The sequence below is a fragment of the Ranitomeya imitator genome, chromosome 2 (assembly GCF_032444005.1).
Source record: "Ranitomeya imitator isolate aRanImi1 chromosome 2, aRanImi1.pri, whole genome shotgun sequence".
Lineage (NCBI taxonomy): Eukaryota > Metazoa > Chordata > Amphibia > Anura > Dendrobatidae > Ranitomeya > Ranitomeya imitator.
Window position 1 is genome coordinate 429,398,779 of NC_091283.1, and position 25,026 is coordinate 429,423,804.

General features: G+C 43.7%; 1 protein-coding gene across 4 annotated transcripts in view; it reads right to left on the minus strand.

The window, feature by feature from the left end:
- The window catches only part of RIPOR3 (RIPOR family member 3), a 230,003-nt gene that overhangs the window by 59,497 nt on the left and 145,480 nt on the right, over positions 1-25,026 (minus strand). For all 4 annotated transcript variants that reach the window (XM_069750879.1, XM_069750875.1, XM_069750876.1 and 1 more), the window contains 3 exons: positions 22,399-22,442; positions 20,136-20,261; positions 12,282-12,427 (listed from right to left, as the gene is read on the minus strand). In XM_069750879.1, the coding sequence (XP_069606980.1) occupies positions 12,282-12,427; positions 20,136-20,261; positions 22,399-22,442 (316 nt within the window). The remainder of the gene's footprint in view (positions 1-12,281; positions 12,428-20,135; positions 20,262-22,398; positions 22,443-25,026) is intronic.

Consider the following 25,026-nt stretch of genomic DNA (forward strand, 5'->3'; position numbering starts at 1 on the left):
GCCAGAATTACGTTTTTTTGGTTGCCGCGACATTGCATTAAAATGCAATAACGGGCGATCAAAAGAACGTATCTGCACCGAAATGCTATCATTAAAAACGTCATCTCGGCACGCAAAAAATAAGCCCTCAACCGACCCCAGATCACGAAAAATGGAGACGCTACGAGTATCGGAAAATGGCGCAATTTCTTTTTTTTTTTTTTTTTTTTTTTAGCAAAGTTTGGAATTTTTTTTCACCACTTAGATAAAAAATAACCTAGTCATGTTAGGTGTCTATGAACTCGTAATGACCTGGAGAATCATAATGGCAGGTCAGTTTTAGCATTTAGTGAACCTAGCAAAAAAGCCAAACAAAAAACCAATGTGGGATTGCACTTTTTTTGCAATTTCACCGCACTTGGAATTTTTTTCCCATTTTCTAGTACACGACATGCTAAAACCAATGATGTCGTTCAAAAGTACAACTCGTCCCGCAAAAAATAAGCCCTCACATGGCCAAATTGACGGAAAAATAAAAAAGTTATGGCTCTGGGAAGGAGGGGAGCGAAAAACGAACATGGAAAAACGAAAAATCCCCTGGTCATGAAGGGGTTAAACATGATCGCACTTGAAAAAATATCGTTTTGCTTGTTCGTCGGGTGATTTCTAGACTGTTTAGTCTCATGGATAATCCGTAATGAGCAATCCTATGGTCGAATGTTTCTTGCCTATCGATCCCACCAAATGGGCCATAACTGAAGGATCCACTCTGTTTTGTTGTTGGCTGATGGGCTTACACAATTTGATCAAATATTCAGTATTTGCCTATACATTACCAGGCTCAGGGAGCTGCTTCATATTTTCGTGTTTGCTTTTGCATAACAGGCACCATAACATGCCCCGTACTTCATTTTGTTAGGACTTGCAGATCTATTCCATTAGTTGAATTGTATAAGATGTAGCGATTCCTTAAAGGGAACCTGTCACCCCGTTTTTTGAGATTGAGATATAAATACTGTTAAATAGGGCCTGCGCTGTGCGTTACTATAGTGTATGTAGTGTACCCTGATTCCCCACCTACGCTGCGCAATACATTGCCAAAGTCGCCGTTTTCGCCTGTCAATCAGGCTGGTCTGGTCAGGTGGGCGTGTTCACAGCGCTGTTTCTTCCTCAGCTTTACGTTGGTGGCGTAGTGGTGTCCGCATGTTGAGGTGACTAATCCACTGTGGGCACGTGAACAAGGAGCGCGCGATCTGCGCTATCACCCCCTGTCATCGGTGGGGGCGGCCATCTTCCTGGGGCCGCGCGTGCGCAGATGTAGTGCTCTGCTGCACGGGGCTTCAGGAAAATGGCCGCGGGATGCCGCGCGTGCGCACAAGAGATCGCGGCGGCCATTTTCCCAAAGCCGAGATGCAAATGAGCTCTGCCGTACACATGGAAAGTGATTACATTCCACCAGCACCATACAATAACACAAACATGCAAGAATCGGAACAGTGTATTAATGCCTGACCCTCAAGCACGCACACGGCATAAATAAATAAGGACTACAAGCCCAATCACGAGAACACCGGCGAGATGATATCCAGAGCACGAATCGAGGGAGATGTTTAACTCCTCCGATCCCACTGAAGATTCTCAGGCTAGGGATACAATGTGACACTAGCTGACAAACAACAGCTAAAAATATTTGACTTGTGACTTGTTTCTGTCAAATTGGAAACAGTTTGTATGCAATACGCAAATTGCAGGTGATCTACGTACATTGATGCCTATAGGGTAAAAGGTTGCATTTTTTAGGATGGTGGTGCTGCATCGCCACTCATTGACGCAATGTTGCAATGCATCAATGCAATCTTCATGTCACCAAATGCACTTGTGGATTATGCAGCAATATCCACTTTATAGTACGGCCTCATTTACATGTCAATGTTTACACACGTACGTGAAACGTACCAGTGCCATCAGTGTTTTCCATTACTCTGTTGTCCGTATGTCCATTTTTACCATCAGCGTGATCATCAATGTTTTCCGGTATGGATAAAGAAAGAATTACATTACAAAGTTTCTCCTATACTTTGCAATGTTGCACATGGATGGCACACTGGCACACTGACAACACACCAATGACATACTGGGACCCACTGATGTCATCCTTGTGCTGTACATGTTTTTCACAGATCCATAGACTTGTACTGGCTCTTGTCATACACATTGCCATAAAAAACGGACATGTGAATAGCGCATTGCAGCACAGGTTATAATGGGTATGTGTGGTATCTGTAAAAAAACAGATACCACACATACTGGAAACATGGACGTGTGAAGGAGGCCTCAAGGAAATGTTGACAATCCAGGATGAGACAAATCATTGTATCTCCAAGTAAAAGGAAGATCATAGTGATGTCTCCAGATAGAAACACCAGAGCTCTAACTAAGCATATTCATCTTGATGATTAGTTAATTTACATAAGTTGAAAGAAGACTCCGGTCCATCAAGTTCAACCTTTCTCCAAATCAATATGTAGGCACTAGTGATGAGCGAACATGCTCAGATAACGAGTTATCTGAGCATGCTCGTGTGCTAACCAAGTGACTTTGGCGTGCTTGAAAAATATGTTGGAGTCTCCGAGGCTGCATGTCTCGTGACTGTTCGACAGTCGCATCACATGTAGGGATTGCCTGTTTGTTGGGCAATCCCTGCATGTGTTGCGGCTATTAACAGCCACAAGACATGCAGCCGCGGAGACTCCAACATATCATTTGAGCACGTCAAAATCACTCAGTTAGCACAAGAGCTAAGCTGTTATCCGAGCACGTTCGCTCATCACTAGTAGGCATCTAAGGGGATGAGCAGACTACATCTTTTAGGCCTGTCCCACACGTCCAGATAATTCCGGTACCGAAAAAAATTGGTACCGGAGTTATCCGTGTCCGTGTGTCCGTGAGCTCACGTAGGCCATCCGTGTGGCACACGTGCGGCACACGTGCGGCACACGTGTGCCGACTGGGTACCACACGGAGCGTGCAGGAGACAGCGCTAGAGATAAGTGCTGTCCCCTGCATCTGGTGCTGAAGCCGCCATTCATATTTTCTCTCCAGCAGCGTTCGCTGGAAAGAAGATATGAAAAATCCTTTTTTTTTTTCGTGTTTAAAATAAAGATCCCTGTCCCCACCCCCTCCCACCCCCTGTGCACCCCCCGCTGTTACTAAAATACTCACCCGGCTCCCTCGAAGCGTCCTCTCCGCGCCGCACCTTCTCCTATATGAGCGGTCACGTGGTGCCGCCCATTACAGTCATGAATATGCGGCTCCACCCCTATGGGAGGTGGAGCCGCATATTCATGACTAATGGGCGGCACCACGTGACCTCTCATACAGGAGAAGCTGCGGCCAGGAGAGGACGCTGCGAGGGAGCCGGGTGAGTATTTTATTAACAGCGGGTGGGCGCACAGGGGGTGGGGACAGGGATCTTTATTTTAAACACGAAAAAAAAAAAAAAAAGGATTTTTCATATCTTCTCTACAGCGAACGCTGCTGGAGAGAAGATATGAATGGCGGCTTCAGCACCACGTTGGGGGGGACAGCGCTTACTGTAGCGCTGTCTCCTGCACGGCACACGGACTGCACACGGACAGCGTCCGTGTGCGGTACGTGTTTTACACGGACCCATTGACTTTAATGGGTCCGTGTAATCCGTGCGCTCCCACGAACACTGACATGTCTCCGTGTTTTGCACACGGACACACGGTCCGTGAAAACACGCTGACATGTGCAGAGACACATTGATTTCAATGTGTCTACGTGAGTCAGTGTCTCCGGTACGTGAGGACACTGTCACCTCTAAACCTGTCAAAAACTGAACTCCTCGTGTTTTCTCCCTCTACTAACCTACCTTTGCCTGACATTGCCATCTCCGTTTGCGGTTCCACCATTACTCCAAAGCAACATGCCCGCTGCCTTGGGGTCATCCTTGATTCTGACCTTTCATTCACCCCCCACATCCGATCACTGGCTCGCTCTTCTTACCTGCATCTCAAAAACATTTCTAGAATTCGCCCTTTTCTTACTTTCGACTCTGCAAAAACTCTTACTGTTTCACTTATTCATTCTCGTCTGGACTATTGTAACTCTCTACTAATCGGCCTCCCTCTTACCAAACTCTCCCCGCTCCAATCTGTCCTGAATGCTGCTGCCAGGATCATATTCCTCACCAACCGTTACACCGATGCCTCTACCTTGTGCCAGTCATTACACTGGTTACCCATCCACTCAAGAATCCAGTACAAAACTACTACCCTCATCCACAAAGCACTCCATGGCTCAGCACCACCCTACATCTCCTCTCTGGTCTCAGTCTACCACCCTACCCGTGCCCTCCGCTCCGCTGATGACCTCAGGTTAGCATCCTCAATAATCAGAACCTCCCACTCCCGTCTCCAAGACTTTACACGTGCTGCGCCGATTCTTTGGAATGCACTACCTAGGATAATACGATTAATCCCCAATCCCCACAGTTTTAAGCGTGCCCTAAAAACTCATTTGTTCAGACTGGCCTACCGCCTCAATGCATTAACCTAACGATCCCTGTGTGGCCTATATTAAAAAAAAAAAAAAAAAATTAATTAACTGGTTCATGCAGCTTTACATGAACACCCAAGCCTTACACTATGGCTGGTCCGAATAACTATAGCAATTGTTACCATCCACCTCTCGTGTCTCCCCTTTTCCTCATAGTTTGTAAGCTTACGAGCAGGGCCCTCACTCCTCTTGGTATCTGTTTTGAACTGTATTTCTGTTATGCTGTAATGTCTATTGTATGTACAAGTCCCCTCTATAATTTGTAAAGCGCTGCGGAATATGTTGGCGCTATATAAATAAAAATTATTATTATTATTATTATTATTATTACCTCATGTACCAGGGCCACTGACGTGTGAAACCGGCCTTAGACACATGCAAACCTGTTTTTGAAGCAGAAGGCACTTTATGAAAACGCCAACTGTACATTTTTTTCAGATGTGTCTATTTTGGCGTCTCCAGTAGTTTTTTATGGTGGTTTTGCTAACCAGCATTTCTTTTTTGTTTGTCATTTTACTTGTATGCATAAAATAGCGAGGAAAAAGTAGTCAGGTCTCATCTTCTGATCACTGTGCAGTTTTGGAAATCTGTAGCGGTTAAAAGAATCTCAAAAAGCCTGAACATATAGACAGCCTGAACATGTGAAGATGATCATTCTTTTTAGTGTTTCTTTAGTGCTTTTTCAAGCAGACTTTTTTAGCGTTTTTGTGCGCTTTTTCAATTGTTCTTTGAGTGTTATTTCAGTGTTTTTTTTACTGTTGTTTTCTGGGCTTTTTTTTTTTAAGCTATTAAACACGAAGAAAATGGAAGCATCTTTTGATGCAAAAAATGCCTACATTGACTCATATTTTAAAATACTGAGCATCGTCCTAGCGGAAACGGCCTGAAGAATGGACCTTTCACTTCTTTTAAACCTTTGGTAACTTTGAAAGTGTGAAGTGTTTAACCCGTTAAAAAACTGGCAGATTTTTCATTTTTGCGCTTTCATTTTTTGCACCCCTTCTTCCAAAAGCCATAACTTTCTTAGTTTTCCACCCACATAATGAGGGCTCGATTTTGACTCCCGAGCCTACTCCATGTGATCGCTGCTGATGAACAGCGCTTGTTCTTAAGGGGTTAAAAGACGTTCAAAAGCCTGAACAAATGAGCAGGAATATTCTTTTCTCATACAATATTAACAGGATTATTCTTTTGCGTTTTCTGCCATTTCAGGACGCAGTGTGAACATACCTTTATTATGGTCCAGTATATCTGAAACCATGCATACCAGATTATCAAAATTCTACTATAAAAGGATGATAAGAGAGGAGCAGAAAAATTACCAGCAGCGACATCAATCTGACAACAGAAGCAAGAAAGATGAGTATGGGAGAACTGAATCATTGGAAGGAAATACCAGACGGGGCTAATGAGAGAGTACAAATAATTAGTAGCATTTATCTCCTTCCAGTGAACTACACCCTAAACTGCATACTTAAATTTATGGAGGAATTAGTTTCCCCGGATCCCTTTACACATGATTATGAAATGTCGAAAATGAATCACATGGCAGTGTTTAGTTGCAGAATACAGGCGTCAGACTCAGAAGTTTCCATGTAGCTCCGGATGTGACTGGAGTATAAGGGTATGGTCACACTGCAAGTTTTTTGGGTCAGATCTACTCAGCAAAATGCAGGAAAAAAAAACACAAGAAGGAATGTTCCTATCGATTTGTATGGAAAAAATTGCTTCAAAACTGCTAAGCGTTCAGAAGAAGTAACCTCCATTATTCAGGTGTGTTATGCTAGGAAGATGCTCCATACTTCACAATACTAGTCAATGGGATGGCTATAAAAAAACACCTTTTTTTAAGCGTATTTTCTTTTATTTCTGGATGTAATAAAATGTCAGAAAAACAGCACACTGGCTTGGTGGTTAACACTGTTTGGTAGTTCTGGGGTTTCGGGTTCAAATCCCACCAAGGACAACATCTGGAATAAACAAGTAAATAAAAAGATTTGCAGAAAAAAAAAAAGCCTAAAACTGCTTAGAGAAACAACAAAAAAATTAACAAAAAATGTTCTACCAAAAAAAAAGAATTTCCTGAAGCGTCTTCCGTCTTTGACAGCTAGAACAAGAAGCAGTGTGAACATACCCCAAGATAACCCAAGCAAGGTATTTGAAAAGTTACTCTATTTAGGAATTAAAACCAATGCATGTCAGACGCCCAACATTAAATATAGCGGGGTGTTACAGATCCTAGAGGAGTTTATCGGAGTAGGGGCATTTCCTCTTACAAAAGAGGCATCCGTCTGTGACACGGCAGAGTTAAGCCAGCAGGCAGCATGTTGGATCTGCAAATGTTGTTTCCTGACGCTGCAGGACGCATTGCACTGTTTGCGTTGGATTTTATGTCAGCGGCATGCATCGTACAAATTGTATAATTTATCATCCCTCTGCAAAAAAAAATGTTTTCCTCTGTGTCCCCCTGCAGAGAATTGGGCTGAACGTTCTCAACGATTAGTACAGAAAGAAAAAACGAAAACCTTCTAACAACGCCAGTGCTGGGAAATGATGCGGGCTGTGTATGGTAAGTCGGGGCGCACACTGCCAAGACAATTCCTTGTGCCGTATATTATAATGCTAGCGCACGAGGGAAAAGTCAGATGCGAATGTCATCATGTGAATACGTCCCGAGGGAGACGCTCGACACTGCTTGTGCGCTGCCCGCCTTCTCTTCTATGATAATACTTCCATGATTAATTAACATCATGCAGAAATCAAATCCCACTACTTAATAATTCGACAGTAAAATGTTCTTCACATTTCTAAGATTTACAACTTTATACCAGAGTTTGAGCGATAATTTCTCATTGTTTTCACGGCTTGCTGTCATTGCATAGAAATAGTCTTATCACATCCAGAAGCTGAAAACGAGCACAGACCTGCTTACAGGTGATGGGCTTACAATTAGGGCCAGAAATATTTGGACAGTGACACAATTTTCGCGATTTGGGCTCTGCATGCCACCACATTGGATTTGAAATGAAACCTCTACAACAGAATTCAAGTGCAGATTGTAACGTTTAATTTGAAGGGTTGAACAAAAATATCTGATAGAAAATGTAGGAATTGTACACATTTTTTTACAAACACTCCACATTTTAGGAGGTCAAAAGTAATTGGACAAATAAACATAACCCAAACAAAATATTTTTATTTTCAATATTTTGTTGCAAATCCTTTGGAGGCAATCACTGCCTTAAGTCTGGAACCCATGGACATCACCAAACGCTGGGTTTCCTCCTTCTTAATGCTTTGCCAGGCCTTTACAGACGCAGCCTTCAGGTCTTGCTTGTTTGTGGGTCTTTCCGTCTTAAGTCTGGATTTGAGCAAGTGAAATGCATGCTCAATTGGGTTTAGATCTGGAGATTGACTTGGCCATTGCAGAATGTTCCACTTTTTGGCACTCATGAACTCCTGGGTAGCTTTGGCTGTATGCTTGGGGTCATTGTCCATCTGTACTATGAAGCGCCGTCCAATCAACTTTGCAGCATTTGGCTGAATCTGGGCTGAAAGTATATCCCGGTACACTTCAGAATTCATCCGGCTACTCTTGTCTGCTCTTATGTCATCAATAAACACAAGTGACCCAGTGCCATTGAAAGCCATGCATGCCCATGCCATCACGTTGCCTCCACCATGTTTTACAGAGGATGTGGTGTGCCTTGGATCATGTGCCGTTCCCTTTCTTCTCCAAACTTTTTTCTTCCCATCATTCTGGTACAGGTTGATCTTTGTCTCATCTGTCCATAGAATACTTTTCCAGAACTGAGCTGGCTTCTTGAGGTGTTTTTCTGCAAATTTAACTCTGGCCTGTCTATTTTTGGTATTGATGAATGGTTTGCATCTAGATGTGAACCCTTTGTATTTACTGTCATGGAGTCTTCTCTTTACTGTTGACTTAGAGACAGATACACCTACTTCACTGAGAGTGTTCTGGACTTCAGTTGATGTTGTGAACGGGTTCTTCTTCACCAAATTAAGTATGCGGCGATCATCCACCACTGTTGTCATCCGTGGACGCCCAGGCCTTTTTGAGTTCCCAAGCTCACCAGTCAATTCCTTTTTTCTCAGAATGTACCCAACTGTTGATTTTGCTACTCCAAGCATGTCTGCTATCTCTCTGATGGATTTTTTCTTTTTTTTCAGCCTCAGGATGTTCTGCTTCACCTCAATTGAGAGTTCCTTTGACCGCATGTTGTCTGCTCACAGCAACAGCTTCCAAATGCAAAACCACACACCTGGAATCCACCCCTGACCTTTTAACTACTTCATTGATTACAGGTTAACGAGGGAGACGCCTTCAGAGTTAATTGCAGCCCTTAGAGTCCATTGTCCAATTACTTTTGGTCCCTTGAAAAAGAGGACGCTATGCATTACAGAGCTATGATTCCTAAACCCTTTCTCCGATTTGGATGTGGAAACTATCATATTGCAGCTGGGAGTGTGCACTTTCAGCCCATATTATATATATAATTGTATTTCTGAACATGTTTTTGTAAACAGCTAAAATAACAAAACTTGTGTCACTGTCCAAATATTTCTGGCCCTAACTGTATATGCTAAATACATGTATACAGGGTGATTTCCACAGGATTGCATCATAAAGATGCCATTTTTAAACCCAGCCTTTGATGTCAATTTTCTTTTTTCTTTTATGTTCTTAAATTGATGTGTTTGGGGCTAAAAATCATTTTTGCAATTGGGTTTCTTTACAAATTTTGTTCTTTGTGCCTTCTATAGTCTCTGCGTTGCACTGTCTATTGGTTGCAGAATTAAGTTAATTGGGAATCTGTCAGGGGCTCCGACAGGGGAGATTATAACTCACTAGATGGTGGCCCGATTCTAACGCATCGGGTATTCTAGAATATGCATGTCCACGTAGTATATTGTACAGCCCACGTAGTATATTGCCCAGCCACGTAGTATATTGCCCAGCCACGTAGTATATTGCCCAGCCACGAAGCATACTGTCCAGCCACGTAGTATATTGCCCAGCTACGTAGTATATTGCACAGTCACGAACTATATTGCCCAGCCACGTAGTATATTGCCAAGCCACGTAGTATATTGCACAGCCACGTAGTATATTGCCCAGCTACGTAGTATATTGCCCAGTCACGTACTATATTGCCCAGCCACGTAGTATATTGCCCAGCCACGTAGTATATTGCCCAGCTACGTAGTATATTGTACAGCGACGTAGTATACAGCACAGAGCCACGTAGTATACAGCACAGACACGTAGTATATTGCACAGCTACGTAGTATATTGCCCTGCCACGCAGTATATGGCCCAGCCACGTAGTATATTGCCCAGTCACATAGTAGATTGCCTAGCCACGTAGTATATTGCCCAGTCATGTAGTATATTGCCAAGTCACGTAGTATATTGCCCAGTCACGTAGTATATTGCCAAGTCACGTAGTATATTGCCCAGCCATGTAGTATATTGCCCAGCCACGTAGTATATTGCCCAGTCACGTAGTATATTGCCCAGCCATGTAGTATATTGCACAGTCACATAGTATATTGCCCAGCGACGTAGTATACAGCACTGAGCCACGTAGTATACAGCACAGCCATGTAGTATATTGCCCAGTCATGTAGTATATTGGCCAGTCACATAGTATATTGCGCAGCCACGTAGTATATTGGCCAGACACGTATGTAACAAATTAAAAAAGAGTTAAAATAAAAAATAAACATATACTCACCTTCCGAGGGAGCCCTTGTAGTCCTGTCGCCTGTGTGCGGTGCACGCAGCAGCTTCCGGTCCCAGGGTTGGATGAGCGCAGGACCTGTGATGACGTCACGGTCACATGACCGTGACGTCATGGAAGGTCCTTCTCGCATACCATCCTTGGCCCCGGAACCTGCCGTTTGCACTGCTGATGAGACGACGCGAGGGCAGAGGGTGAGAATAACCTTTTTTTTATTAATATTATTTGTAACATTAGATCTTTTTACTATTGATGCTGCATACGCATCATCAATAGTAAAAAGTTGGTCACACAGGGTTAATAGCTGAGTTAATGGAGTGCGTTACACCGCGGTGCATTAACGCTGGCATTAACCCTGTGTGATGGCTGACTGGAGGGGAGTATGGAGCGGGCACTGACTGCGGGGAGGAAGAAGCGGCCATTTTTCCGCTGACTGTGCCGGTCGCTGATTGGTCGTGGCTGTTTTGCCGCGACCAATCAGCAACTTGGATTTCCATGACAGACAGAGGCCGCGACCAATGAATATCCGTGACAGAAAGACAGACAGACAGAAAGACAGACAGACGGAAGTGACCCTTAGACAATTATATAGTAGATTTATCCATCCTCCAAAATGTACAGAAAAACAAAGTGTCTGTAAAAGCCAAAAAATGCAACATTTCTAATGAAACCTAATTGGAAAAATGATCTTTCAGCCCGAAATGCATGCATTAAAGTAAAAAAAAAAATTGTCCTCCAAAGATGGGCAACCCCTAGTCACATGTACAACAGAAAGCAGCAGATTATGGTATACAACCATGATACATAGGCTTCATCACCTTAGTATCACCGATGGACCAGATAAACACAACAGCCCTATTGTGAAGACTTCCATAATCCACATAAAAAGGGCAACAGTTGTTTTTGCATGAAAAAAAAGATTCTAAAATATTGCAGAAAAAATAAGCGCATATGATCAGGGTATTCCTACGTGACAAAATGACCCATCAAAGTTGCCGTTTTTCACCAGCTGGAAGCGTCTGATAACATAACAATAGACTATACTTAGCAGCACAGCAAAGATTAATTTGCGGTGACAGATATCCAATTCTGCCAATGTTGGGAAAATGTGACATGTATCCAGGAACGTTATCAATGGCAGCACCAAGTACCAGCTTAAACTAATGGGTAAAAACTAAAATGAACCTAAGTCCGTGAGTCCCAATTCTAGAGAGCTATGACCGCCCCAACAGTGGTTGTCACAGCTGTGCATGCTCCACCAGCCGAGCCTCAGCCACCCGCAGCATAACGCACCGTACCACCCTGATAGTATCCCCACCTGGTTACCTCATAGACACAAATACAATTGTCTAAAAGAAAAATTGCCTTTGTTGCCCATAGCAACCAATCCCTGTGTTGCTTTGATTTTTCAAGAGCAGAATCTGAAATGTAAGCTCCGCTGTGATTGGTTGCTATGGGCAACAAGGATAATTTTTGCTTTAGACAGTTTTGAAATCCCTCTCAATGAGTGTACAATTATACAGCAAATCTTAAATGAAATATTGGGCTACTGAATATTCATTCCATACAGAAGAAGAATTGCTACTTGCCCCATTCTTGTATGGAACTTTACTGCAGTAGATATGCCCCCCGTGATACCCATGGATATACTGCAGGGATCCTGTTTCTAACAAACTTCTTACTGTTCTGCCCCAGGGGGCAATCATGATAACTGACTCCTGAAATCGATTTACAGACTCATCAGATTACCAGCCTGTTGCTTTGTGACGTGTTGATGCTTTACACTGCAGCTTTGCTTCTTAAGCTTATCATCTGTATATAAACATCAAATTTTAATTGGGATCCTGGAGATCCTCTAGCCAAAATTGAGTGAATGGCATCGACAAAGTCAGGCCTGCTTTTATCTGGTGATACTATGGTCACCTGACAGGTCCGTACCCAATGAAATCCACTTACTTCCATGTAACCTCCAGCTGCAGCTTAATGGTGCCCAGCTCAGTGATGTCCACAATGATGATTCTCGGCCGAGTGGTAAAAAAATCAGCGCTGTCACAAGTCACAACCCCGACAGAGATAGTGGTCAAGCCCCGTAGCTCTACGACCTGAAAAATGCAAAAGATAAAGAGAATGAAATCGTAAAGGAAACCTTCTGCTGCATTTTTTAATTTAAATTTAATTTAAATAACTTCCTCCAGTGATTCAGGAACAGTTTTCCTTTTTCTTCTGTGCCCCTCCGTTACAAAGTTATGCCCCTGGGTAACAATGGAGCAAATTTTCCCTTCAAGCAACTGGGCGTGGACCACAGAGCTTCCCTTTGGGCATGGCTATGTTTTGATTGGCTAGCATCAGAGGACAACACGTAAACGCCCACAGAGAAGTTCTGTTGTGTACGCCCAGTTGCTTGAAGGGAAAATTTGCAGTTATTCCCGGGGGCATAAGTGTGGAATGGAGGGGCACAGAAGAAAAAGAAAACCTGTCCCGAAATCAGTGGAGCGGTGATAACTGGAAGAGGTGCTTAGTTTAATTTAAAAAAATCCAAAGAAAGATCCTCTTTAATAAGAGCCTATAAATACCAGGGGGCTGCAGGATCACCGCCTTACTGGTGGTTTCCTCATGGGTTGCATGAACTGCAGTACCCATGTCAGCCGGATGATCCATGTACTGGAGATATTAGTTCAGGGCAATTTACAAGCCACCTGTGACCCATGAAGAGGAATCTAAATAACGTCCCTGATATATTCCAGGAATTACAGTAAAGTTTCTGATGGCCGCACATCTGTCCGGGCTTCCCGTGTAGATTTATTCGAGTGCGGCTGGTTACACTCGGGCAGCCACTGTGCCCCATGCTAAGCCGTCTATGCACATATATAATGTAAGGTATGCATACCTTTTTACCCTACAGACCTTTAACACTAAGGGGTGTCTTGGAGGGCGGCCAGATGTCATAAATTCTCTTTAAAGGTTCCATATGTTTCTGGACATATGGGAATTATTAGTGTAACTACTCTGCTTCTGTTGTGTGACTGTACAGTAGAAATACAGATAATTACTTACGATCTGACTATAAACGACGACGGTCAATTCCAATGAAATTCCGTTTTACTTGATGGCAAATGGCTTACCTATTGAATCAAACATAAACCCTATGGCCATGATCCCACATAGCACAAATGCTGCTTTTCCTATTGCATTTGTTTGCAGAATTATGCGGCATTTCAAGCACCACTTCGGTGTATTTTTTAATGCAGCTGTGCAGTGGTGCTTCTAATCTAAGGTCCTTAACCCTAGTCATACGCTACGTCAAATATACACCCAAAAGGCATAAAAAACTGAAAGCGTCCCACCAAGAAAGCAACAAGCAGAGCAAATTGCTATTGATACAGATGCCCATGAAAAAGAATCAGAAAAAGAGCAGTCATAAGAATATTACCTGTGGCTAAAAACTGCAATTTAATATAATCGCATGCCACCTAACCTAACCCCTATCATATTGTTGATCTGATTAACCCTTGCCCATCATGTCTGCCTAAATATTTTGTGAAATTCTGTGTGGTAGCTCAATGGTTAAAGATGTTTGGGTCATTTGATTCAATTTGCATGGAGTGCCGGTCAAATCAAAGGGTAAGCTTTGTGCCTAGAACAAACTTAAAAAAAAAGTTTTTTGTCCAAGTGCAACGACACAATACCAAGAACAAACGCTACAAAACATATGATTAGTAGTACACTGCAATATCAATAATGCAGATGCAGCAGCTATAGCAAAGGCTTGTTACATACTGACTTACAGTATTGTTATGACCTGGTGGTTAGGAGCACCCGGAATGACCTGATGGTTAAACCTCATACAGGACGAGCTCTGGGATGTGGGAGCTCTGCTGACCGCAAGCCCTAATCCTATCACACACACTAGAAATAGCCGTGGAGCGCTCCTGACCAGACCTAGGCGCCTCGTCACAGCCTAAGAGCTATCTAGCCCTAGAGATAGAAAATAAAGCCTACCTTGCCTCAGAGAAATTCCCCAAAGGTAAAGGAAGACCCCCACATATATTGACTGTGAGTAAAGATGAAAGTCACAAACGCAGAAATGAAACAGGTTTCAGCAAAGGGAGGCCAGACTTACTAAATAGACAGAGGATAGGAAAGGTAACTTTGCGATCAGCACAAAAACCTACAAAAGACCACGCAGAGTGTGCAAAAAAGATCTCCGCACCGACTCACGGTGCGGAGGGGCCACTCTGCATCCCAGAGTTTCCAGCTAGCAAGACAAAATCATGATAACCAGCTGGACAAGAAAACAGTGAACAAATAATGACTATCAGGAACTTAGCTTCTGCAGGAGAAGGCAGGTCACCAGAGAGATCCAGGAGCGAACTGAACAAATGCAAAAACATTGACAGCTGGCATGGAGTAACGATCTGAGAGGAGTTAAATAGAGCAGCCAACCAAAGGATAAACCACGTCACCTGTGTAAGGAACCTCAGAAGCAGCAGCTTCACTCATAGCCACTAGAGGGAGCCCATAGACAGAACTCGCCGAAGTACCATTCACGACCACAGGAGGGAGTTCAACAACAGAATTCACAACAGTACCCCCCCTTGAGGAGGGGTCACCGAACCCTCACCAGAGCCCCCAGGCCGATCAGGATGAGCCAGATGAAAGGCACGAACAAGATCGGCAGCATGAACATCAGAGGCAAAAACCCAGGAATTATCTTCCTGACCATAACCCTTCCACTTGACCAGGTACTGAAGTTTCCGTCTCGAAACACGAGAATCCAAAATCTTCTCCACCACATACTCCAACTCCCCCTCAACCAACACCGGGGCAGGGGGATCATTGGAGGGAACCATAGGCGCCACGTATCTCCGCAACAACGACCTATGGAACACATTATGGATGGCAAAAGAAGCTGAAAGGTCCAAACGAAATGACACAGGATTAAGAACTTCAGAAATCTTATAAGGCCCAATGAAACGAGGCTTAAACTTAGGAGAGGAAACCTTCATAGGAACGTGACGAGATGACAACCAAACCAAATCCCCAACACGAAGTCGGGGACCAACACAGCGCCGGCGGTTAGCGAAACGTTGAGCCTTCTCCTGGGACAATGTCAAATTGTCCACCACATGAATCCAAATCTGTTGCACCACCGCATCCACACCAGGACTGTCCGAAGGCTCAACCTGCCCTGAAGAGAAACGAGGATGGAAACCAGAATTACAGAAAAAAGGAGAAACTAAAGTAGCCGAGCTGGCCCGATTATTAAGGGCGAACTCAGCCAAAGGCAAGAAAGACACCCAATCATCCTGATCAGCAGAAACAAAGCATCTCAGATATGTCTCCAAAGTCTGATTAGTTCATTCGGTTTGGCCATTAGTCTGAGGATGGAAAGCCGAAGAAAAAGACAAATCAATGCCCATCTTAGCGCAAAAGAACCGCCAAAACCACGAAACAAACTGGGAACCTCTGTCCGAGACGATGTTCTCTGGAATGCCATGCAAACGAACCACATGCTGGAAAAACAATGGCACCAAATCAGAGGAGGAAGGCAATTTAGATAAGGGTACCAAATGGACCATCTTAGAGAAGCGATCACAAACCACCCAAATGACCGACATCCTTTGAGAAACAGGGAGATCAGAAATAAAATCCATGGAAATATGCATCCAGGGCCTCTTCGGGATCGGCAAGGGCAAAAGCAACCCACTGGCACGAGAACAGCAGGGCTTAGCCCGAGCACAAGTCCCACAGGACTGCACAAAAGAACGCACATCCCGTGACAAAGAGGGCCACCAAAAGGATCTAGCCACCAAATCTCTGGTACCAAAGATTCCAGGATGACCAGCCAACACTGAACAATGAATCTCAGAGATAACTCTACTAGTCCATCTATCAGGGACAAACAGTTTCTCCGTAGGACAACGGTCAGGTCTATCAGCCTGAAACTTTTGCAGCACACGCCACAAATCAGGGGAAATGGCAGACAAAATTACCCCTTCTTTAAGAATACCCGCCGGCTCCGGGACACCCGGAGAGTCAGGCACAAATCTCCTTGACAGGGCGTCAGCCTTCACATTCTTAGATCCCGGAAGGTATGAAACCACAAAATCAAAACGGGAGAAAAAGAGCGACCATCGAGCCTGCCTAGGATTCAACCGTTTGGCAGACTCGAGATAAGTCAAATTCTTGTGATCCGTCTAGACCACCACGCGATGTTTAGCTCCCTCAAGCCAATGTCGCCACTCCTCGAATGCCCACTTCATGGCGAACAACTCCCGATTGCCCACATCATAATTGCGCTCAGCAGGCGAGAATTTTCTAGAAAAGAAGGCACAGGGTTTCATCACCGAGCCATCAGAACTTTTTTGCGACAAAACAGCCCCTGCTCCAATTTCAGAAGCATCAACCTCAACCTGAAAAGGGAGCGAAACATCCGGCTGGCACAACACAGGGGCAGAAGCAAAACGACGCTTCAACTCCTGAAAAGCCTCTGCAGCCGCAGAGGACCAATTGACCACATCAGCACCTTTCTTGGTCAAATCAGTCAACGGTTTAGCAATACTGGAAAAATTAGCGATGAAGCGACGATAAAAATTAGCAAAGCCCAGGAACTTCTGCAAGCTCATCACAGATGTCGGCTGAGTCCAATCGTAAATGGCCTGAACTTTAACAGGGTCCATCTCGATAGTAGAAGGGGAAAAAATGAACCCCAAAAATGAAACCTTCTGAACTCCAAAGAGACACTTTGACCCCTTCACAAACAAGGAATTCGCACGAAGGACCTGGAACACCATTCTGACCTGCTTCACATGAGACTCCCAATCATCTGAAAAGACCAAAATGTCATCCAAATATACAATCATGAATCTATCCAGGTACTCTCGGAAGATGTCATGCATAAAGGACTGAAACACAGATGGAGCATTAGAAAGCCCGAATGGCATAACCAGGTACTCAAAATGGCCCTCGGGCGTATTAAATGCCGTTTTCCATTCATCGCCCCGTTTAATTCGCACAAGATTATACGCACCACGAAGATCTATCTTGTTGAACCAACTAGCCCCCTTAATCCGAGCAAATAAATCAGACAACAGCGGCAAAGGATACTGAAATTTGACTGTGATCTTATTAAGAAGGCGGTAATCAATACAAGGTCTCAAAGAACCATCCTTCTTGGCCACAAAAAAGAACCCTGCTCCCAATGGTGACGACGACGGACGAATATGACCCTTCTCCAAGGATTCCTTTATATAACTCCGCTTAGCGGCGTGCTCTGGCACAGATAAATTAAACAGACGGCCCTTAGGAAACTTTTTACCAGGAATCAAATTAATAGCACAGTCGCAATCCCTATGAGAGGTAGGGCACCGGATTTGGGCTCTTCAAATACATCCCGGTAATCTGATAAAAACTCAGGGACTTCAGAAGGAGTGGAAGGCGAAATTGACAGCAATGGAACATCACCATGTACCCCCTGACAACCCCAGCTGAACACAGACATAGATTTCCAATCCAACACTGGATTATGGACCTGTAGCCATGGCAACCCCAAAACGACCACATCATGCAGATTATGCAACACCAAAAAGCGAATATCCTCCTGATGTGCAGGAGCCATGCACATGGTCAATTGAGTCCAGTACTGAGGCTTATTCTTGGCCAAAGGCGTAGCATCAATTCCTCTCAATGGAATAGGATACTGCAAGGGCTCCAAGAAAAAACCACAGCGCCTGGCAAACTCCAAGTCCATCAAATTCAGGGCAGCGCCTGAATCCACAAATGCCATTACAGAATAGGACGACAGCGAGCAAATCAGAGTAACGGACAATAGAAATTTAGACTGTACCGTACCAATAATGGCAGACCTAGCGAACCGCTTAGTGCGTTTAGGACAATCGGAGATAGCATGAGTGGATTCACCACAGTAAAAACACAGCCCATTCCGATGTCTGTGTTCTTGCCGTTCAGCTCTGGTCAAAGTCCTATCACACTGCATAGGCTCAGGCCTATGCTCAGAGAATACCGCCAGATGGTGCACAGCTTTGCGCGCACACATGCGCCGATCGATCTGAATGGCCAAAGACATAGACTCATTCAGACCAGCAGGCGTGGAAAATCCCACCATCACATCCTTAAGGGTTTCAGAAAGACCCTTTCTGAAAATTGCCGCCAGGGCACATTCATTCCACTGAGTAAGCACAGACCACTTTCTAAACTTCTGACAGTACACCTCTGCTTCATCCTGACCCTGACACAAAGCCAGCAAGATTTTCTCTGCCTGATCCACTGAATTTGGTTCATCATAAAGCAATCCAAGTGCCAGAAAAAACGCATCAACATCTTGCAATGCAGGATCTCCTGGCGCAAGGGAAGATGCCCAGTCTTGAGGGTCACCAAAGCTAGAAACAGTTTACAATTATTTTTGAAATTCAAGAACCTAGATCTATCCCCAGAAAATAAGTCAGGAATAGGAATTCTAGGCTCTAACATAGGATTCTGAACCACAAAACCTTGAATGTTTTGTACCCTTGCAGTGAGATGATCCACACAAGAGGACAGACCCTGAATGTCCATATCTACACCTGTGTCCTGAACCACCCAAAGTTCTAGGGGAAAAGAAAGACAAAACACAGTGCAAAGAAAAAAAAATGGTCTCAGAAGTTCTCTTATCCCTCTATTGAGATGCATTAATACTTATGGCCAGCTGTACAGTTATGACCTGGTGGTTAGGAGCACCCGGAATGACCTGATGGTTAAACCTCATACAGGACGAGCTCTGGGATGTGGGAGCTCTGCTGACCGCAAGCCCTAATCCTATCACACACACTAGAAATAGCCGTGGAGCGCTCCTGACCAGACCTAGGTGCCTCGTCACAGCCTAAGAGCTATCTAGCCCTAGAGATAGAAAATAAAGCCTACCTTGCCTCAGAGAAATTCCCCAAAGGTAAAGGAAGCCCCCCACATATATTGACTGTGAGTAAAGATGAAAGTCACAAACGCAGAAATGAAACAGGTTTCAGCAAAGGAAGGCCAGACTTACTAAATAGACAGAGGATAGGAAAGGTAACTTTGCGATCAGCACAAAAACCTACAAAAGACCACGCAGAGTGTGCAAAAAAGAGCTCCGCACCGACTCACGGTGCGGAGGGGCCACTCTGCATCCCAGAGCTTCCAGCTAGCAAGACAAAATCATGATAACCAGCTGGACAAGAAAACAGTGAACAAATAATGACTATCAGGAACTTAGCTTCTGCAGGAGAAGGCAGGTCACCAGAGAGATCCAGGAGCGAACTGAACAAATGCAAAAACATTGACAGCTGGCATGGAGTAACAATCTGAGAGGAGTTAAATAGAGCAGCCAACCAAAGGATAAACCATGTCACCTGTGTAAGGAACCTCAGAAGCAGCAGCTTCACTCATAGCCACCAGAGGGAGCCCATAGACAGAACTCGCCGAAGTACCATTCACGACCACAGGAGGGAGTTCGACAACAGAATTCACAACACAGTATGGCTACTTCCTGTAGGTAGCGCTACAGTTCTAGTTCCTCTCTGAAGTGTCAATTTTTAAAATGTAATATCCCAAAGAGTTGCATGGCCTATAAGTCTCCTTACACTGGCATGTCAGGCATGTGACTCTCCACAAGGAGAGACGTTACCCCTTAGACACATATACAGCAGTCGTTTTTTACCTGTTTTTTGCAACCAATAAAAGACAACTCTCTAGTCTTCTCATCGTCGCAATGACTATCATAAGCACACAAATAAAAGGGACGGCATTGACCACGTCCAATGACTAAAAATCCTTTACCTTGATTTCAAAATTCTCGCAGAGATTCGGTATAAATATTCTCTCCTCCTCGTCCCACATTTGGCTGTCATCCGTCTCTATCTTGCCTTTTAACCTCCACCTCTGGCGACCCAAACGTATCAACACCTAGGGAACAGCATGCAATAGGATGAATACGGGGGATACAGGTAGTAAGAGGGTTCTGGGTATTCACAGCCGGACTTTGGCAGATAATCGCTCCCCCATGTGGGGTGAAGACTGTGGGATTGTGAGGTTAAATGCCCCTGTGGGATGGGAACTTGTGACCTTCTCCAGTCAGTGACCAGAAACTTTTATTGGTAAAACCGTGCAGTAAAACTGTGGGAAGTCACTAGGACTATGAGTACAAATAACACATAAATAAGAATGACACCTATCCTGAGCACTAAGTGATTGCAATCAATTTCTATGACATAATGAAGACTAAAAGGAATTTTCCCACTAAATACATTATCACCTATTCATACAACTGTAAAACATTGCTGGAGGTTGAACTTGAGCGAGTTGATTTTATCCTGGCAATTGGGGGTCCCAAAGTCTCAATGGAGAGATAGTGCAAATACTCGACAGCCGCTCCATATCCAGGAGAAATGGACTTGTTTTTTACAAATTGAGAAAGGTGCAGAAACGCGTTGAAATAAAAAAAAAAGTATTTTGGATTCCCAAGGCTCTTCAGTTTCTCAGCACAGCCCACTTAAGTGTGCCAGTTTCCATTTTTGCCCTTCTATCCAGGAGATTCTGCCCATCCCATAGAAGTCAATAGAGCAGTGGTCACAGATGCAAACTACCGCTCTATTCGCAAAGGCAAGTTTTGGACCTTATCTTTGGGATTGGTGGTAGGCCCTCTTAGGAACGCTTATTTCCTAGTAATTGTGGAGTTTAAACAGGATGCTGATCACACGATGAATGAGCAAAATGATCGTTTGTTGGGTGAAACTACTTATAAGCTTGCTTAAAGGGACACTGTCACCTGAATTTGGAGGGAACAATCTTCAGCCATGGAGGCGGGGTTTTTGGGTTTTTGATTCACCCTTTCCTTACCCGCCGGCTGCATGCTGGCTGCAATATTGGATTGAAGTTCATTCTTTGTCCTTCATAGTACACACCTGGGCAAGGCAAGATTGCACCTAGTGCAGGCATGTACTACGGAGGACAGAGAATGAACTTCAATCCAATATTGCAGCCAGCATGCAGCCAGCGGGTAAGGAAAGGGTGAATCAAAAACCCCAAAACCCCGCCTCCATGGCTGAAGATTGTTCCCTCCAAATTCAGGTGACAGTGTCCCTTTAAAAATCATCGCTTTTGGCAGCATATCATCCTGTGTAACCAGGACATGTGCTGCCGAGAATAATGACAGTGTATGCGCATAGAAGAATCTATTACTGATGGTGTGTGCATAAGAAGTGCTGTTATCCTGACTAACCTGACTATTATACAAGCACAAATAAACAGTCATTTAACTCTGCAAGTGGGCTAGTGTGAACGCACACTTTAGGTCCATTAACGCGAACCAACCGATTGTATGACACAACATTGATCGGTAAACTTTCACCAATCGGTAAACTTTCACCGATCGGTAAACTTTCACCAATCGGCGATCGTTTGACTGCCTGTTTACATGAGCAGACCAAAGCAAACCATGCATATTAGATCGCTCAGTGCGTATAGGCCGCCATGTTTCTCCGCAGTGCGAGTCCTGTTTACACTGGTTGATGCACTAATGACAACGATGATCTTTTCTGGAGGCTTCAAAAATTCGGCAGCCTGTTGACACTGCAAGATAATCGTGAAAATAGAAATTTTAGCAATGCTTGTTGACGATTATCTTGTAGTGTGAATGCACCCTTCGTCTAGCGCTGCACAGAGACTTTTTGAGCTGCAGTCGAAAGGAATACATGGGGTTGAATGTTATCTTGTGGACAGATGTGACTTTATAGATAAAATCAATAAGTAGCTCTACAAAAAGTCTCCATGTATCATTACATTAGCCCAAGTTCACCATTATTTTTTGTTTTGACAGACAGCAAGAATTGACGCATTGTCCGTGCTCCCACCGCTACATACAGTGCCCATCATATGCTCATAAAGCATGGAGAGCAATGAAGAGAGCTCACTGTTCCCCATCCATGGTTACTACAAGTGAGCTCGTGGTTGGTCGTAATTCTGACTTATGGACTATGACCTGGTTCTGTTTTACTAACAATAGCAGTGTAAAAACAATATTTTCTCTGAATAGTTACTGTACCTCATAGTGGTCCCCAGGGCAGAGCCGAGCGTAACCCACCAGACCTAAGGCAGGACAAGGAAAATCTCATAAATACTCAAACTTTTGGAGAAAGTGACCATTCTCAAACACCATCTTTGTGTTTAGGCAAGTACTGAGAGGAATATCCAGTGCACATTCGGTTATACAGTGCACAGCAATGATATGATAATGGTGCTCCTTGGGTGCGAACAAGGTGACGTTTTGGTTAGGAAACCTTTTTCTCTGTGGCTCACGTTCCCTGCTCTCTTCCGTCCCATTACCTTCTGGACTTGCAAGCTCGGTAAAAGGTTGCTAGGTTTCCTGCCACAGATCCCGTCTCCACAGGATCAATCTCACCCTCTGTCACTTTCTCTTGCCTCTTTCCTGGATCTCGCTATTGGTCTCCACTCATTCCATGGACACCCACGTCATGCAACTCTGCTTACTTATCAGACAATAGGTCAGGATCTGCTGCAGGTTGGGCCCTATCTGACCTCCGGACAGGAAACGGTCTCTGTCCCTTAATTTTAGCCCCTCTACTCTGGCTTAGTCCTAATCAGTAGAGGGGCTAAAATTAAGGGACAGAGACTGTTTGAAAAAGGTTTCTGTGTAAACTGTGTAATTGATCTCATTAGAGAAATCTGCTTCTTAATCCTCCTGGACTGATCTTTCACTCTCAATTCTTGGGTAAATCCTGTATAATCTGTCTTAAATGAACACAGAGATAGGAGATTACAGTTAGTGCTCAAAAAGTTATTTGACAAGGGGGAGGAGCTAGAGGCAGAGACAGACACAGATGTTCTGCTGCAAGTTCTCCTGAAACGACAGTTACACTTTAACCCCTTAGTGACAGAGCCAATTTGGTACGTAATGACCAGGCCAATTTTTGCAATTCTGACCACTGTCACTTTATGAGGTTATAACTCTGGAACGCTTCAACGGATCCCGCTGATTCTGAGATTGTTTTTTCGTGACATATTGTACTTCATGTTAGTGGTAACATTTCTTCGATATTACTTGCGATTATTTATGAAAAAAACGGAAATATGGCGAAAATTTTTAAAATTTTGCAATTTTCAAACTTTGTATTTTTATGCCCTTAAATCAGAGAGATATGTCATAAAAAATAGTTAATAAATAACATTTCCCACATGTCTACTTTACATCAGCACAATTTTGGAAACAAAATTTTTTTTTGTTAGGGAGTTATAAGGGTTAAAAGTTGACCAGCAATTTCTCATTTTTACAACACCATTTTTTTTTAGGGACCACATCACATTTGAAGTCATTTTGAGGGGTCTATATGATAGAAAATAATGAAGTGTGACACCATTCTAAAAACTACACCCCTCAAGGTTCTCAAAACCACATTCAAGAAGTTTATTAACCCTTTACGTGCTTCACAGGAACTGAAACAATGTGGAAGGAAAAAATGAACATTTAACTTTTTTTTGCAAACATCTTAATTCAGAACCATTTTTTTTATTTTCACAAGTGTAAAAACAGAAATGTAACCATAAATTTTGTTATGCAATTTCTCCTGAATACGCCAATACCCCATATGTGGGGGTAAACCACTGTTAGGGCGCACCGCAGAACTTAGAAGTGAAGGAGCGCCGTTTGACTTTTTCAATGCAGAATTGGCTGGAATTGAGATCGGACACCATGTCACATTTAGAGAGCCCCTGATGTACCTAAACAGTGGAAACTCCCCACAAGTGACACAATTTTGGAAACTAGACCCCTTAAGGAACTTATCTAGATGTGTGGTGAGCACTTTGAACCCCCAAGTGCTTCACAGAAGTTTATAACGTAGAGCCGTGAAAATAAAAAATCGCTTTTGTTTACACAAAAATGATCTTTTTGCCCACAAATTCTTATTTTCACAAGGGTAACAGGAGAAATTAGACCACAAAAGTTGTTGTGCAATTTCTCCTGAGTACGCTGATACCCAATATGTGGGGGTAAACAATTGTTTGGGCGCACCGCAGAGCTTGGAAGAGAAGGAGTGCCGTTTTACTTTTTCAATGTAGAATTGGCTGGAATTGAGATTGGACGCCATGTCGCGTTTGGAGAGCCCCTGATGTGCCTAAACAGTGGAAACCCCCCACAAGTGACACCATTTTGGAAACTAGACCCCTTAAGGAACTTATCTAGATGTGTGGCGAGCACTTTGAACCCCCATGTGCTTCACAGAAGTTTATAACGTAGAGCCGTGAAAAAAAAAATTGCATTTTTTCTACAAAAATGATCTTTTTGCCCACAAATTTTTATTTTCACAAGGGTAACAGGAGAAATTAGACCACAAAAGTTGTTGTGCAATTTCTCCTGAGTACGTCGATACCCAATATGTGGGGGTAAACCACTGTTTGGGCGCACCGCAGAGCTTGGAAGAGAAAGAGTGCCGTTTTACTTTTTCAATGTAGAATTGGCTGGAATTGAGATCGGACGCCATGTCGCGTTTGGAGAGCCCCTGATGTGCCTAAACAGTAGAAATCCCCCACAAGTGACCCCATTTTGGAAACTAGACCCCCCATGGAACTTATCTAGATGTGTGGTGAGAACCTTGAATGCCCAAGTGCTTCACAGAAGTTTAGAATGCAGAGTCGTGAAAATAAAAAATATTTT